The sequence below is a fragment of the Xiphophorus hellerii genome, chromosome 8, assembly GCF_003331165.1.
Source record: "Xiphophorus hellerii strain 12219 chromosome 8, Xiphophorus_hellerii-4.1, whole genome shotgun sequence".
NCBI classification, from domain to species: domain Eukaryota; kingdom Metazoa; phylum Chordata; class Actinopteri; order Cyprinodontiformes; family Poeciliidae; genus Xiphophorus; species Xiphophorus hellerii.
This window is the reverse complement of record NC_045679.1, coordinates 444,997-461,253: the sequence shown is the minus strand read 5'-3', so window position 1 is coordinate 461,253 and position 16,257 is coordinate 444,997. Positions and strand designations below refer to the sequence as shown.

Sequence of the window (16,257 nt, the reverse complement as noted above, 5' to 3'; positions counted from 1 at the left end):
TGTTTTAGCACCGCCTTGTAGTAACACACTAAAGCCAGTACTTCAATTTATCCTTTATCATCCATTATCTATCACTACAGGCAGGTTCATCAGGGCTGCTGGTGCCTACCTCCATCAGTCAGTGGACAAGAGGCAGGGTACACCCTGGAAAGGTCGCCAGTCCATCACAGGGCACCACACAGAAAGACAGTATAAATATCCATGCACACACATATTCAGGAGAATATAGATGTCTTTGGACTGTAGCTGTGACTCGGAGAGAACATTCACAGAGAACATGCAAACTGCAGACTGGGACTCCTAGGAGGTGCTACCAACTGCTCCACTGTGCAGCCCAGTTAGATATTCTAAATTATATCTCTAAGACTGTCAGGAAGCTGGAAAAATAAAGCCAATTTCTACATTAAAATTATTACGTGGAGATGGGAGGATGTTATAATTCTTCTTCTGATAACTCTTTCACTTTGTAGTTTGTAAATGTATATCCAGTTTTAAGACATATCTAATATTTTCATCAGGATTTCCTTTGGGTTTGCTCATTCAGGAGATTCCTCAATTATCAACCTTTAATAGCTTTGAAATGGATACCTGAATGTGTGTGTGTAAATGGCTGAATGTGTATAAATAAGTAGCTATATGTATGCAGGCATTTACTATTTACCTAACCACATTTGACTAAGTCAATGGTTCCCAAAGTGTGGGGCGCGCACTGAAGTGTGAAATAAACTTCAGTGGAGTTTAAAAACAAAATATGTGTATAGGTTTATGTCTGGTTCAACGATGTGTGCCCAGTTGATTTTTTTTTTTCAACCAGTGGTACAGTTTTTCCACCTTGTGGCCCGGATGGTACAAAAAACCCTATGAAATTTATTGTAATACATAGGGGGGCCCTGAAAATACTACTGGACTTTCTAAGTGATGATCTAGTAAAGATACATTGAACAGTTTGTTACACAAAGATTTTATTCAAGGACTCCAAAAACCCACAAAAAACAAAATGTGAATGAATGAATCAGCTGGATTCAAAGAAGTAACAAATTATTTCTAATGGTTTTAGAAATAATACTTACTTGTACTTACTGAACACATATTAAAATATGTTTATTTCTCTGAACACATATTAAAATGTGTTCAGTAAGTACATATGGTAAGGTGTGTGTCTGTGTGTGGGGGGGGGTGTCGGGGTGTGTGTCTGTGTGTGGGGGTGTCGGGGTGTGTGTGTGTGTGTGTGGGGGGGGTTGTCCGGGTGTGTGTCTGTGTGTGGGGGTGTCGGGGTGTGTGTGTGGGGGTGTCGGGGTGTGTGTCTGTGTGTGGGGGTGTCGGGGTGTGTGTGTGGGGGTGTCGGGGTGTGTGTCTGTGTGTGGGGGTGTCGGGGTGTGTGTGTGGGGGTGTCGGGGTGTGTGTGGGGGTGTCGGGGTGTGTGTCTGTGTGTGGGGGTGTCGGGGTGTGTGTCTGTGTGGGGGTGTCGGGGTGTGTGTGTGTGTGTGTGTGAATCACATTTTGGGAGTAATAATGTCCAGTATGAACACCACGTCATTTAGATATGCTTAGTCTTATGCTAGCATATATTTTTAAGCATATCTTGTACATTTGATTAATTTCTGTAATCCAATTAACAGCTTTTACATCAAGGAATGTTATATTAAAAACAATACCAACATACAAAAAAAATGTACTTATGATTTTAAAAATTCTGTATTTTTATCTGTCTTTAAACTTTACATACAGGCATAGATTTTTAGACTATACTGAACATTAATTTAAAATAATCCCTCCACCACATATTGAAGGCAATGTATTATGAACATTTTTGAACCAATGGGTTAAACTTTTTAATGTTTACAATGAATGTTTTCACAGATTTATTTCTCATCATAAACTACACTTGAGAAACTCGTTTGTATCTTAGTGCTGCTTTGGTTCCTTCATCCACTTTTCTCTTCAGTTCCTCCAGTTTCTGGACTTTGCTTGTGTCTCCTTTTTCTTTTGTCTTCTCAATCAGGAAGTCCAAGTGGACATTAATAGACACTGAATCAACTTTGAGAGCAATCTCCTCCAGTCTAATGACATGTTGGTAGGCCTCATCCACAAGTTTGGATTTTTCTTCCAGAAGTTGCTGCTTTTCCTTTTCAAGGTTTTCCAGATAACGTGTCTGGTCCTCAAACTTTGTTTTATTTTCACAGTCACGTTTCATCTTCGGTATTCTCTTCTCAACTCTCCTTGTTTTGTTCTTGTATATCCATGTTTGTTTAACATGAACTGATGCAGGACACTTTTTGGAACAAACAGTGCAGTGGCCTCCTCTCATCACCTCACAGAACTCAGGAAACCAGGTCTTGGTGCATCCATCTTTGTGACAGTTTTCCTTACAGATAGGACAGGTCACAGCTCCTTGATAGAAGATTAGCCACTTCTGTCCACCTTTGATACCTTCTTTAGTAACAAAGGGCTCATCAACAAGTATAGTGACCTCTTTTCCCATCTCTTCTTCATGCATCTTGAGTCCTTCTTGAATCTGTTTGATTTCTGTCTCCTTCTGTTCAGTCAGTCTGATTCTGTCCAGCAGGTTTTGGATGCAGGCTGTCAGTCTGATGCGTTCATTCATCACTTCTGTTGTTATTTTCAGTTTTTGAGGTGAAACTTTTTCAACAAAGGCCGTAAACTCTCGCATTCCTTTCTCTGATATTCTGTCAGGTCTTGTAAAGTACTCTGCTTCATCTGTGCGATCTTCATTCTGCTGGTTGTTGAACAAGAAATAAACTGGTTGATTGTTTTCATTTTTTGCACATCTGAGGTTTGCAGCTTCAAGAGCTTGAAGAGCATTTTTAGGTGTTCTTCCATTTGAGTGAGTGATGAGAGCCACAATGTTTTTCTCCATGTCATTTCCAAACAGAGACATCACCGAATCAAAGACGTACATCAATCTGCCACTTAGTCTGTTATCAGTTGCCTTCATCACCAGACCTACTGCATGAACTATGTGAAAACCGTTTTCTGTCTCAAACAATTTACGCATCCTGCCAGTGACTATGTCATCTTGTTTGATTCCTTTGGTGCTTCCATATCCAGGAGTATCAATGATGGTGATTGAATAGGGCAGAATTTTACTTTCACAACTACAGATCTCATATATGATCACATCTGGTGTTTCACCTTCTTGCCTATCTACGATCTGAAACCAGACCCCATCCTCAAACTGAACTCCCATTACATGGTTGAAAATAACATTGACCAAGGAGGATTTTCCTGACCCTGTTTCACCAACAAGTAAGATGGCTTTATTATTCTGCTTAGTGTCTTTTGTACCAAAAGTCACTTTGGACAGAGATCCAAACTTCTTTGTTTCTGTTTTCAGTTGATAGATCTTTGGATGTCCTGAGGAGATTAAGTCACAAGTGGAAATCAGTTTTGTCAGAGTGGGATTCTCGATCCTGCAAAAGAAAAAGCACAAACTTGCTCAAAGAACCTTTAACGTTTTGTACATGTTTCCTTAGTGAACTAAATGTCTGAAGTCTAAACAGAAGAACTAACAACACAATAACTAACTTACCTTTCTGATATTGCAAAGTACTGTAGATTATAAAGAAATTTAATTTTTAGAGGAAGATATTATTGCATACAGGATTTCAGACAAAACCCCTCCTATGAAATTATTCTCCAGAGTAGAATTTAGTTTGGGCCTAAATAAATCCAACCCAGCCCAGCCATAGCCCACTGACATTGTGTCAGAGCTCGATTAACGCACTTGATCCAGACCTCTGACTTCGCACTCTACTTGCCTATTAATATAACTTCCCCTATTGTTAGCACTTGTTTAGCATCAAGCATATAATTTTGTCTTGACCACATCCAAATTTCTGGTCGGTCTCAAACTTTATATCACTCTCTAAACTACTCCAGAAAGACATTTAATCTAACATGGCCATTGCCTTCCTACTGACCCAATCCGCAAGCAGAATTACAAGTTGTGAACAATGATGTTGATTTTCTGCAATGCTTTAGAATTGCATGTAGTTTTAGCAATGGCAGTGGAGGAAGTGAAGGCAGCCATTCAGGCCATATTGGACACACTTTCAAATATTGAATCAACATTACACATGCCTAGTTTGGATCTCTTTGCAATTCGTGTCTTAGTGTCGAACTGGGTAAAATTTAAAACTGTCTCCAGGAAGCAATAATCTCTCAGTAGCTGAGAGCCCAGAGCTTCTGAACGAAGGAATGCATTGAAAAAGGGACTGTTTTTTTAACCAGGGTGTGTTTAACCATAAAATTATTTAAATATTGTTCTTGACCATTTCCTTTGCTAATAAAATAGATTGTTCCAAATAATCTAAAAAATATTATTTCTATTTTTTTCTCTTCTAGGATTTGAAAACAATTATTGCAGTTTAATGACGCTTGTGTCCACATATGCACTATATGGAGCATGACGTCCAGCTGGCAATTTTCTCAGGATTAAAGCATATTATATCACAGGGGTGTCCAAACTTTTTGCAAAGGGGGCCAGATTTGGTGTGTTAAAAATATAGGGGGGCCAACCTTGGCGGACGTTCTTTACATATGACAGCAATTAATTTAAATACATTTCAGCGAGCTGTTGTGTGTTTCACATTTGCTTTTTTATTTTAATTTCAGCCATCTTAAGCATATGTTTTGGTTCATTTGAAACATACATATCAAAATTCAATTAACATTGAAAATTGAAATTAAATATTCATTTAACTTCACTTTTTTAACACTTTAACTTTTTGTAACAGTTGAAGAGAAGTAATTGTACTCTTGGGTGCAAATTACATTTGAAACATAAAAAAAAATCTCAAAATGGGAGTTTAATATTTACAGAATTTTTAAACACAATAACAGAGAAATTGTCATATCAACAAGTGCAGGGCTCATTTAAAATATGACAGTAACTATAAATGTTGATTGGCACACCTCTCTCTCGCTTGGCGACCCGGGGACAGGACGCGCGGTGATGATGTGCGCACTAGCGGTGTAGCTAGTGCGTACCTTACAGTCCAACCCTACATGCTTTCACTCCAGAATAATAAACAATAAACATAACCCCCCAGACTTCGGTTTTTCAGACTTAGGTCAATGAAAAATGATGACTTGTCCGCATTAGTGTGATGGGTGAAACTGAGATCTGGATTGCAGGACAAAGGCCAGGTCTGGCTCAATGGCAGTAGTATTGATGCGCAAGATGTCTTGTGAGAGTCCGATAGCCGTGTCCTCACATGGCTCTTATTTAATTTCATAACCGAGAATGTCTTCTCACACAAATACGTCGACCCAAACAAGCTTAGCATTTTCTTACCAAATGCTCGAATCTCTGGAAACCTGTCCTTATTCAGCTGTCGGTAAAAGTTGGCGAGAGTAAGCTGCTGGTGCTGACCGCGGATCTCTGCGTCACACTGCAGCTCAATGACCTCCAACTGCAAATAGTCTGGAACATCATCTGTGTCCACGGAGAAAGGTGAGGAAAAAAGAGTGATCTCCTTCTCGATTGCTGCAAAGTCCCGAAAGCGTTGTTTAAACTCTTCAGCCAGAGATGAAATATCTGACGCGTACCTCCTTGTTTGCACTGCGACATCGCTCTGTGGGAATCTGGCCATGATTTCTTGCAGCGCTGGAAAGTGCGCAGTGCTGGGCTGGGTCGACAACAGGTGTCTTTCAAACAGTTGCAGCTTGATTCCAAAGGCTTTGACATGTGAATATAGTTGGCTTATGACTGCATCTGGTCCTTGGAGACTGGTGTTGAGGACATTAAGATGCTTTGTAATGTCAACTAGAAACCCCAAATCAGCCAGCCAAATAGGGTCACTTAGTTCTCCCATAGGTTGTCCTTTTTCAGCCAAAAACTCACCGATTTCTTGCCTAAGTGAGTAGAAGCGTGACAGTGCAGAACCCCGACTGAGCCATCTCACATCATTGTGATAGACAACATCTCCATATTCCGCATGAATCTCGCTGAGAAACTGTTGGAACTGACGGTGGCATAGCGCTCTGGAGCGGATATAATTAATTGACTTTATCACCGGTCCCATAACATGTTCGTATTGGAGATGTTTAGCACACAGAACTTGCTGATGAATGATGCAATGGAGTTTTACAGCTTTCCCTCCTTCTTCACTTACTTTGTTACTTATTAGTGTTGCTAATCCGCTTTGTTTGCCAGTCATCGATGGCGCGCCATCGGTAATTATCCCAGAAATTTTATTCCACGGGAGTTTCATGTTATCCACGGCAGCGCAAACAGAAGAGAATAAATCTGTTCCTCTTGTTTGGTTTTTCAGGCTCTGTAGGTCAAGTAGTTCTTCAGTAATATTCATTTCGTTGTCCACTCCTCTCAAAAAAATAAGTAACTGAGCAGTGTCAGAGGCGTCTGTGCTTTCGTCGCAAGCTAGTGAAAAAAAGTCAAACTCCTTTCCTCTGATTCCCAATTGTCTTTTGATATCCGATGACACTTCTTCAATCCTGCGCGCCACAGTGTTACGTGCCAGGCAGACTTTGGCAAACTCTTGCTGCTTCTCAGGACAGATATTTTTTACCATTGTCATCACACAGTCTTTGATAAATTCACCCTCGGTGAAAGGTTTGCAATGCTTTGCGATCAGCGCTGCTACCTCGTAACTAGCCTTTGTAGCATTCTCGTTTGACTCTCGAGCTTTTGTAAAATATTGCTGCTGTGAGATTAAGCTAGCTTCAAGGTGTTTCAGTTTCTCGCTGCGTTCATTACCTGTGATCTTGTCATATGCCTCAGCATGTTTTGTTTGATAATGTCGCTTCACATTGAACTCTTTAAAAACAGCCACTGTCTCTTTACAAATGAGGCAGACACAGTTGTTACGTATTTCAATGAAGAAATAGTCCAATTTCCACCCATCCTTGAACCGTCGGCCCTCGCAGTCAACTTTCCTCCTTTTGCTAATTGCCGCCATTTTAGAAAATTGGGGGGCCTCACATACTAATTTGCTGTTCCTATTTGAGCCTCTAGATGTCAGCACTTAGAACACGCAAGTAACAGCGCTGCTGCCCAATGTATTACACGCGGGCCAGGCGTTATTGATTCTATGACGGAGGCTGCGGGCCTGATGAAAATTGACCACGGGCCGCATTTGGCCCCCGGGCCGGACTTTGGACATGTCTGTTATATCAGATAAAGCTACAAAGAGACTTGAATATTTGATACTTAATTTAAACCTTCATGATGACAATTTACTTTTTAATGTTTCTGCTTTGTTTGTTTGTTTGTTTGAGTTTAATTGTTAATTCTGCGTATTCTGGTAATATTTATTAAACTAAAGCGATGAATAATGGAATTGGTTTATTTGTAACGAACACTGAAAGCTCTTACAAGCTGACTAGCTTCAGCCTACACCTTTTCAAACTAAACTACCCTTAAATTATTTCTGTTTATTTTGAATCTTATTGACTGGAGTTGGTGTTGATTTACTGGAACAACTATCATTTCATGTGTGTTTTAGATGTAATAAACTATCTTAAATATCCTGGTAAATATAGCATTTACTTTGAAATAGTGTAACAGTAAGAAACCAATACAAGCAATCTCGTATGGATTCCTTTATTCACAGTGAAAGAAAAATATTTTTCATAAATTCATTTTAAATATTCTCAGTTAACAAGCCAAAGGTGTTCATAGTACAAACAAGAAAATTAAATACAACATTTATAAATGCAAGCAACAAGTAATTCCACACATTACCACTTTAGGTGTTTCCTGCTGTGCTAAAAACAAAGATGTCCTCACATAACATAACCACTGTCCTCTTAATAGATTTGGTTTTCATATTGTTATATGAAAGTATTCACAAAAATAAATATATGAAACAAGTACCTATGTCAGGCATCACTACAGGCATCACTTTTAAAAGCTTTTTAATGAGTTCTGATCTGCTTCATGTGATCAGACCCAGTGTAGTACTAATACTTTTACCAAGCTTCACAGTTTTACAGTTTCAATGCAATCAACAGTTCTCTACTTCTACAAATAAGACACAGCAAATATATATCATCTAAGTTTGAGATTCTTACTTTTCAATCACATCAAAACCAGTTTTGTTTTTACTATATTGCAGAAAGTTGAAGCTTGAATTATACTACTTCAGCTGCAGGATTACCTAATAATACCACCATGCCATCACTTGACGACACTGTAACACCTTTGTGTCTGGATTCCCTTCAGGAGCACATCTCTATAGCCGGCAGTAAACTGCATTCTCTACAAATCGTGCAGGCAGAAGATGTCAGCTTGAGATAGAATAATGCTGTCAGACTGCTGACAATATTTAAATTAGCATGTTAGTTGACAAATAAAGCTGAACATTAACCCTAAGCCAACAGAGACCAGAAAACCATCATGGAGTCAAAGTGACATTGAAAGTGAAACAATTAAAAATAGCTCTTGTGCACTCTTTGAGTTATGGAGTCAAATATGGATGTTTAGAGCTTTATTTTGATTGATTTTAAATGTTTTCACTGTTCTGTTCTATCACTTTGAAATACTTAATAATAATAATAATAATAATATTCTTTCTTTAAATAAGTTATTATTATTATCTTCTTCATTATTGTCATAATTGTTATTATTGCTATCCCTTCAACTGCATGTCTTTCAAGTTAATGTTTCTTTTATGGCCATTCTGCACTAAGACACTCCATGATGAGAGGCAGTAACACAGAAAATCCTCATTTAAATAGGATGGTCTGCACTACTTCTGCACCTGCAGTCAACTGGGCACAGTATCTTTGTAGATAGTGTGCAGCACACCCACTGACTGCATATGCTGTTTTTGCTCTTATAATTTAGTACTCCTTATTTGGGATCTTTTAAGCCCAGACCCTTTAAAAGATGCCTGAGCTAATGTATCTGCTGCCACATTGTGCTAATAATTAAGACCTAGCATACATTTGGATTGGTATAATTCTGGTTTTAGTGAACCTACATTGTTGTCCTAACTTATTTGGACATTTTTGACAAATAGACAAATACAACAAACATTCCATTGTAAAAGCTTGATCATCTATGGTGTTTACTATCACTTGTGGTCAAATGATTCTCATGAGTATCATTGCCACCAAATTTATTTTTATACATTTTAAAATAATCTTGATGTTTTTCACTTCAGATGAAAATTTACCAAATACAGCTACTACAGCCTTCATATTTAGTTTGAGTTCAGGGATGTGAATGGCTGTGGAGGAAGCTGGACTGTCTCATGTTCATTGCATTGTGTCTGTTATGTTACCCCACACATACTGCAGTGCTAATTTAGTTCCTTCATCCTGTCTGCTGTTCATCTCCTCCAGTTTCTGCACCTTTGCTCCATCTCCCTTTTCTTTCAGCTTCTCAATCAGAAAGTCCAAGTACAAAAATGTAGAAACTGAATCAACCTTCAGGGCGATCTGCTCCAGTCGAACAACGTGTCTGAAGGCTTCATCAACAAGTTGGGACTTCTGTGTTGAAAGTTCCTTCATGTCCTTTTCCATATGTTTTAAAAGGCTTAACTTCTTCTCGCAATCTGCCTTGTTCTTCATATACTTCTCTTCCATAGCTTTCATAGTCCATTGAACTCTCCTGGTCTTGTTGACATATCTCCAGGCCTCTCTTACATGAGCCGATGCGGGACATTTCCCAGTGCAGACAGTGCAGCGGCCTTTCTTCATGACCTCGCAGTGTTGTGGACTCGGAACAAGTGTACATCCAGGATAGTGACAGTTTTCCTCACAGACTGTGCAGCACATAGCTTTTTCAAAAATACTATGCCTCATCACCTTTTTACTTTTAGTAGGTTCCTTCACCTTGTAGACTTCTGTAATTTCTACAGTGAAGTTTTCATTCTTCCTCATCTCCTCTGAATGTTTCTTTAGAGCCTTTTGGATTTTATTAATTTCCATCTCTTTCTGTTCAGTCAGTTGGATTCTGGCCTGGAGGTTTTGGATAGAGGCCATCAGGCTGATGCGCTCACTCAAAACTTGAGCAGTGGTCATCAGTCTTTTAGGTGCAGTTATTTCCAGGAATGCTGTGAGTGCTCTCATTCCTTTGTCTGAAATTTTGTCTGCTATTTGCAGGAATTCTGCATCTTCTTCTTCTGTTCGGTCTTCATTCTGGCAGTTATCAAACAGAAAGTAAACAGGCTGGTTCTTTTCATTTTTGGCACATTTAATTTTTGTTTGTTCAAGGGCTTCAATGGCATTTCTGGGTCTCTGTCCATCTGAGTGAGTGAGAAGAGCAACAATGTTGTTCTCTAGGTTTCTTCCAAAAAGAGACATCACTGAGTTCAGGACATACGATAATCTGTCATTAACACGATTATCTGTAGCCTTCATCACCAAACCCACTGCATTAATCTCATGAACTCCATCTTCTGATCGAAACAAGTCAAACAATCTGTGACTAACAATTGTGTCATATTCAAATCCTCTGGTGTCTCCAAATCCAGGAGTATCGATGATGGTCAGGGAGAACTGCATAGTTTTACCTTCAAAACCAAAAATCTCGTACACGATCACGTCTGTTGTCTGACTGTCAGACTGACTGCTCCCGTCCTCCTCTACAATCTGAAACCAGATTTTATCCTCCCACTTGACTCCCATGGCGTAGTTGACCATAGTGTTGATCAGGGTTGATTTTCCAGCCCCTGATTCTCCAACAAGTAAGATAGTTTTGTTTATCTTGTTGATGTTTTTTTTACCGAAGGTTACTTTTGTCACAGGTCCAATCTCCTCCTTTTTTAGCTTTAGCTGGTAGATAGCAGGAAATCCTGGTTGGATCAGAAGACTTTTAGAGATGACCTCCTTGTATTTGGTGGAGAAATTCCTGTAGAAAAAATCCATAATTTACCCTTTGAAGATATAAGATGTGTAGATAATAGGCCCAAAATTATTCATACCCCTGGCAGATTTAATCTTTTAATTTGACCATCAGATTTTTTCTGAAAGGAAGTCATAATGTCCTGAAATGGTTAAGTCAGAGTCATGACCTGAATATGTAGTGAGGTAAAGTTTGGTGTGGTGGCAATGAGGCCCTCTGTCCTGAAAGACTTGAAACTCAACACAAAGATAAACCATCACAAGGGCCAAGATGCAGAGTTGCTCAACTGTTGGAAGAATGGTTTTACTGCTGTAATGCCAATGATTTTTCCATATATTATTATGGATAACTTTTTCAATGCATTTCTTTCAGTGGAGGATAAATAAAAATAGACAATTGTTTTCCAAAATTTACACTGGTTTTCAACTTTTGTTTATGAGAACCCTGTCTCATTTTCTCTGAAAAACAAAGTTCTTGGTTGAATGAAAGTAATATTGAATCTAAATCTGCTAATGGTGTGAATGACTTTGGGCTTAATGGTAATCTTAGAAATATTTATGGTTGGTGCAGATTTTGTTTTAGAGGACATTGAGTACCTTATGTAAATTTGGCTCTTTTTCAGTTGAAGCATATGTTACTTATACATTTGATGATTAACTTGATACTAAATATACTAAGTCACTAGTTGACAAAATTTTTTGCTATAAAATATTTTATAATTTATGGTCGTATTTGTAAAGTAGAAGCCATGAAAACACAGAACAGATGCCATTTATTAAGATCGGTATAGATCAGATTGCTATGTGAAAGTGACTCACCAAACTAAGACAAACACTTTCCCACTTCTAAAAGTATTAACTGCATTTATGATATCCACTGCCAGCATCAGTGCCTGTGCACTGGAAAGAGCTTTTTTAACCTTCAGTTTCTTCTCCAATTTTAATGTCACTATGTCTTAGCATGTAGCTCAATGGCTGTGTAGCACTTCAAGAGGCACATGCTTGTAGTTAATCTCATTCTTAACTATGAATAATTTCTTTTATATCACACTGGTGACAAGCAGAAGTAAAGATGATTCCTCTGATGGCATACTCTGTGCTGATGGGTTCATTTTGAAGCTTCATGGAGGTTTGCATACTGTACTCTGTAGGATAGGGGTCTCTAACCCTTGTCCTCAACATTTACATTCGACAAAGTTTTAGATGCCACCCTAGTCCAACACACATGAATCAAATGAATCGCTCATTTCCAGGCATTTCCCAATGTTGATGGCATACTGAAGAGGGGTTTCAATCATTTCATTCAACTGTGTTGTAGCCGGGATGCATCTAAAACCTGCAGGACATTACACCTTGAGGACTAGAGTTGGAGACGTGTTATGTAGGATATAGGAGGACTTCACTACTTTGGTATTAGAAAGTTTATTTTAGTAATAGAACAGTATTTACACAAGTTTGTCAAGAAAAGCTTCTTGTTCATTTTGGTGAGCGCATGTATGCTTGTGTTGCACTCAAGTGCGTATCAAGAATATAAAGATTTTACAAATTTTTCTGGGTATAATTGATTTCAGCTGTCAAACAGACACTGGTTACTCAGGTAACTTATTTAGTCCTAGAGCACAAATAAGAGAGCAAACTAAAGGCCTTCACATACTCAGGCATACTGTGTGCATTCTATGAACTGCGCGGACTCCGAGCATACTGTCCGTGGACGGTTGGGTCTTCATACTCAAGCATACTGATTACCTAAAATTCTCTCGTGACAAATCCCTTTATTTCATACAATTCTAGTGAGAACTAGCGAGTTTGATGAGCTATTTGGGCGCCTAGTTCTGTTTCTTCTCCATCTGGGAAGCCTGAACACACCAGTCAGTGCGGGACAGAGAATTACAGTCACATGTCATCCTGCAAAGACGTGAACTGCTACCCAGAGCAGCGCAGCATCCTACTGCAGATCGGGGCAGAGGAGCAGCAGGAGGCTGCGCTGAATTTAGCTGTAATCCAACGGGATCCCTTCATAATAAACCTGGTTTATTATGTGCCAAGAGCACAATTGTGGTCGGCATTATAGTTTGTGCAGCAATCCAAAATGAGCTTTCCCACTCATCCTTTCATTGCCATTGTTCAGAAAAAAAAGATCAGACTCAACATATCGGACCATCTCTGCTCCGCTGCTGATGAAGAAGTCTGGGATGATGTCCTGTTTTTTGTTCTTATAGTTCTGCATAATACACCATGTCAATATTTGCATATATATTGCTAATATAGCCTGTTACTGTGAAGCATAGTTGCTTATGTTTCTATTACGTCACCGCGACAACTCTATATCGACTTTTATCGTGTTGATGTCAACTTTAAGACAATCATGTAACCCCTATTCTCAAATTTATCAGCCCGGTGTCACATGAAAACCAGTTTGATGTGAACACTGTTTCCACGGATATGCGGTCATAAAAATGTATCCTTGCGCGGACAGAAGTACGCCACAGTATGTGGGGGCCTTAAGATGTCTGCTTGGAAAAGATATTCAGATCAAGTATTGTGATGTCATCAGACTTCCAGGTAAATGGCACCAAGGAGGATGCTTCTTTAAAGCAGGACAAAAGAATGATGATGCTCACGTCTTGGAGCAAAAGGCAGTTCAGTCAAGTCTCTGATCTTTGAACTAGCCTGTTTTTTCAAGTTTGTTTATAAATGTGTAGATTTGAAACTACTTTATAGACGGTAATGTTACATTGCTATATTTTTTACTGCTATTTTCAGTTGGTTAGAGAAACCTGTAGATTCTTAAACGTTATTGCACATCTGCGTTACTCAGCATATGGCTGTTTGACAAAGATGATTTGTCTTGGCTAATGTAACAAAGATATTTTAAACAATGTCAACTTTGCATTAAGCGTGTCATTATTTACTGAAGGACATTTAATGAAAACACTCAAAAATATCCATGAAGACTCCTTCATGTTCATGGCAGCTGTTATGTCATGTTTTTGACAGCGTCATGTCAGTCTTATGTACACTGCTTCAGATAAAGTGTTAGCGATTTGCCACAGAAGAATGGGCTGGGATTCCTCAGGAGAGGCAGTAAAGACTTGATACAAACTACAATAAAGGACAGCTTGCTCTTACCCAGAAAAAAAGATACACAATTGACTGTTAGCATCAGAGGGGTGATCATTTTGACTCTGGTAGTTATGCAAGCGTCCAAAATAAAACTATGTTTGGAAAAGCGGTATTGAAAAGTCGATGACCTGTTTAAGATCAAAACTTAAACAGGAAAACTTTAAATTTCATGGAGGAGGGTAATAATCTTGACTTGACTACACACATACACACACAACTATACATATATATATACTGTATATATACAGTACATACAGTATATACTATGTATGTACCTCGCTCTAAGAAATTAGAGTGAGATAGTAACGTGACATTAGACTGGCAACCCGGAGTTACAAACTGTCCAATTTGCAAATTAATTTTTTTTCCAATCAGAATCCAACTGCTGTTTGACTCCATTATTTTTAAAAAACCCTTTTCAAACAGATATGTTTTAAGTGAAACTCATCTGTTTGAAAAGTGCAATTTAAATACAATTTTAAATTTACATTACAAAGTCCTAATGTTTGAATTTTAACAAAATAAGCATTTGTTTTTTGTGATACTCTGTGACTTCAACAGGCTTTTATTGTGGAAAAATCCATGAGTGATGGTTGTTTGTGCCATCTTGTGGTGACACTGTGCAATTACACACAAAACAAACGAAAGGAGCCCACGCCTGGACAGACGGGGAGCTGTATTCATCTGCAGCTTGACTCAGGGCTGCAGTTTTTCATAAGTCAGTTTCCTCTCTTACTCAGGGCAGGGAACAGGAGAATCCAGTTTATTTACTTTGGATCAACATTATTAGCTTTTTCTTCTTTTGGTTTCTTATTTTGTTTGTATTTCCTTTTAATTCCTGTAAAGCACTTTGTATTGCCTTGTTGCTGAAAATGTGCTGTGTAAATAAAACTACCTTTACCTTTACATGTACGTCCTGCACTTTATTAGTAATGAGATCATCAAAGTGAGCACCGTAATTACCGCGAACCTGAGAAGCAGAGCCGATGAGTGCAACAGCTGATGGTCTGTCTTAGTTTAGTAGCCAATCATTTGGGTTATGGGAAAACTACCCAGCACTGTTTCACAAGATTTATTTATCCATGTTTTCATCTTTGTGCTTTTTGTTATCTTTGGTTAAAACGTTCTGTGAACAATTTCTAACATCAGCTGAAAGATGTTTATCTGAAAGGATCTGTGCTTTGAATAAGAGCTTCTGTCACAAAATCATTAAAGTTAATGTTCCACAGCAAACGAAAAATCTCTTATCACATGTTAAAATGTCTAATTTTGTCAGACATTACTCGACATTACTTTGATTTGCTTTCAGATGTTAAGAGCAAAGAAGTTACTCACGATCTTTCCATTGTGCGGACGTTGTTCACAACGGCGATGTTGAAACACGACTCAGTGTCTAAGAAGAAAAATCAAAAAGATGTAGCTGCTGTTTTCATTCATTTCTACTGCAATTGCAAAATATTAGACATTTATTGATGTCTGTCACTGTGACATTAATAAAATACCATTTTGATACAAATGTGTTTATTAGTAAATACAGGAGTTCTTTGATTATTAAACTCTCATTTAAAATTGTTAAATTACAAATGATGAAAAAGCAAATTAGTAGCCTCAAAATGTCCTAGTTTTTCTGAATCATGCTATTTGTGTGAATATTCTGTTGTTTCTTATGCCATTTAGCTAAACTAATCCTAATTAAAATCTGAGCCTACCTGTGTGTAAATTACCCAGAGTCCTTGTGAAGCTCAGGGAGGGTGAGAAGGCAGATCTAAGATTAGTCAGTGCGCCGAGTTTTTATACTGGCAGGGAGGAGAAAACACTGATCACATGGTTTCTGACAAACTCATCATGAAATGAAATATTTGGCTGAAGAGACCGACAACATTCCCTGAAACATTTCCTGAAGTTAAAACACGACAAACAGCAACCAGGCACGTAATGAAAGGGCATAAAATAATAGAATAATAGACTTTTTAACTTGTTTGTTAATTAAGAAAGACTTGGAGATTCATTTACATTTAATTACTGCTGATAATTCATTTAGAAGCACAACAGAAAACTTTCTGTTTTATTAGCTTTTGTTTAAAAATTGTATTAATAAATTATGAAAAGCATATGTAGTATTTTAACTCCCTGATTCACAGTTTACAGTAGACCTGAATACTACAGATTAAGTGTAAGCCTATTGAAAAACAAATGTTTATTATTCTTAAATTATTTGTCTTTTTGGGGGAAGAACTTCCCTCAAAATGCATAATGAACATCTTAAAACACGTCACTTGTGGTAAAGATGTACGTGGATTA

The 16,257-nt window shown here is 38.2% G+C and overlaps 2 protein-coding genes across 3 annotated transcripts; both read right to left on the bottom strand.

Moving 5' to 3' along the window:
- Positions 1–1,553: 1,553 nt before the first annotated feature.
- On the bottom strand, positions 1,554–10,828 carry LOC116723970 (uncharacterized). The gene is made up of 2 exons (XM_032569221.1): positions 10,716–10,828; positions 1,554–3,431 (listed from the first exon to the last, which is right to left on the bottom strand). The coding sequence occupies exon 2, from the start codon at positions 3,206–3,208 to the stop codon at positions 1,880–1,882; it is 1,329 nt and encodes a 442-aa protein (XP_032425112.1). The 5' UTR covers positions 3,209–3,431; positions 10,716–10,828; the 3' UTR covers positions 1,554–1,879.
- Positions 7,570–15,723, bottom strand: LOC116723963 (septin-2-like). 2 transcript variants are annotated; one of them, XM_032569211.1, is made up of 3 exons: positions 15,666–15,723; positions 15,292–15,349; positions 7,570–10,840 (listed from the first exon to the last, which is right to left on the bottom strand). In XM_032569211.1, the coding sequence occupies exons 2-3, from the start codon at positions 15,300–15,302 to the stop codon at positions 9,244–9,246; spliced, it is 1,608 nt and encodes a 535-aa protein (XP_032425102.1). In that variant the 5' UTR covers positions 15,303–15,349; positions 15,666–15,723; the 3' UTR covers positions 7,570–9,243. The 2 variants fall into 2 exon arrangements, with proteins under 2 accessions (XP_032425102.1, XP_032425103.1); XM_032569212.1 differs by having other exon boundaries at positions 15,681–15,716.
- Positions 15,724–16,257: the final 534 nt, after the last annotated feature.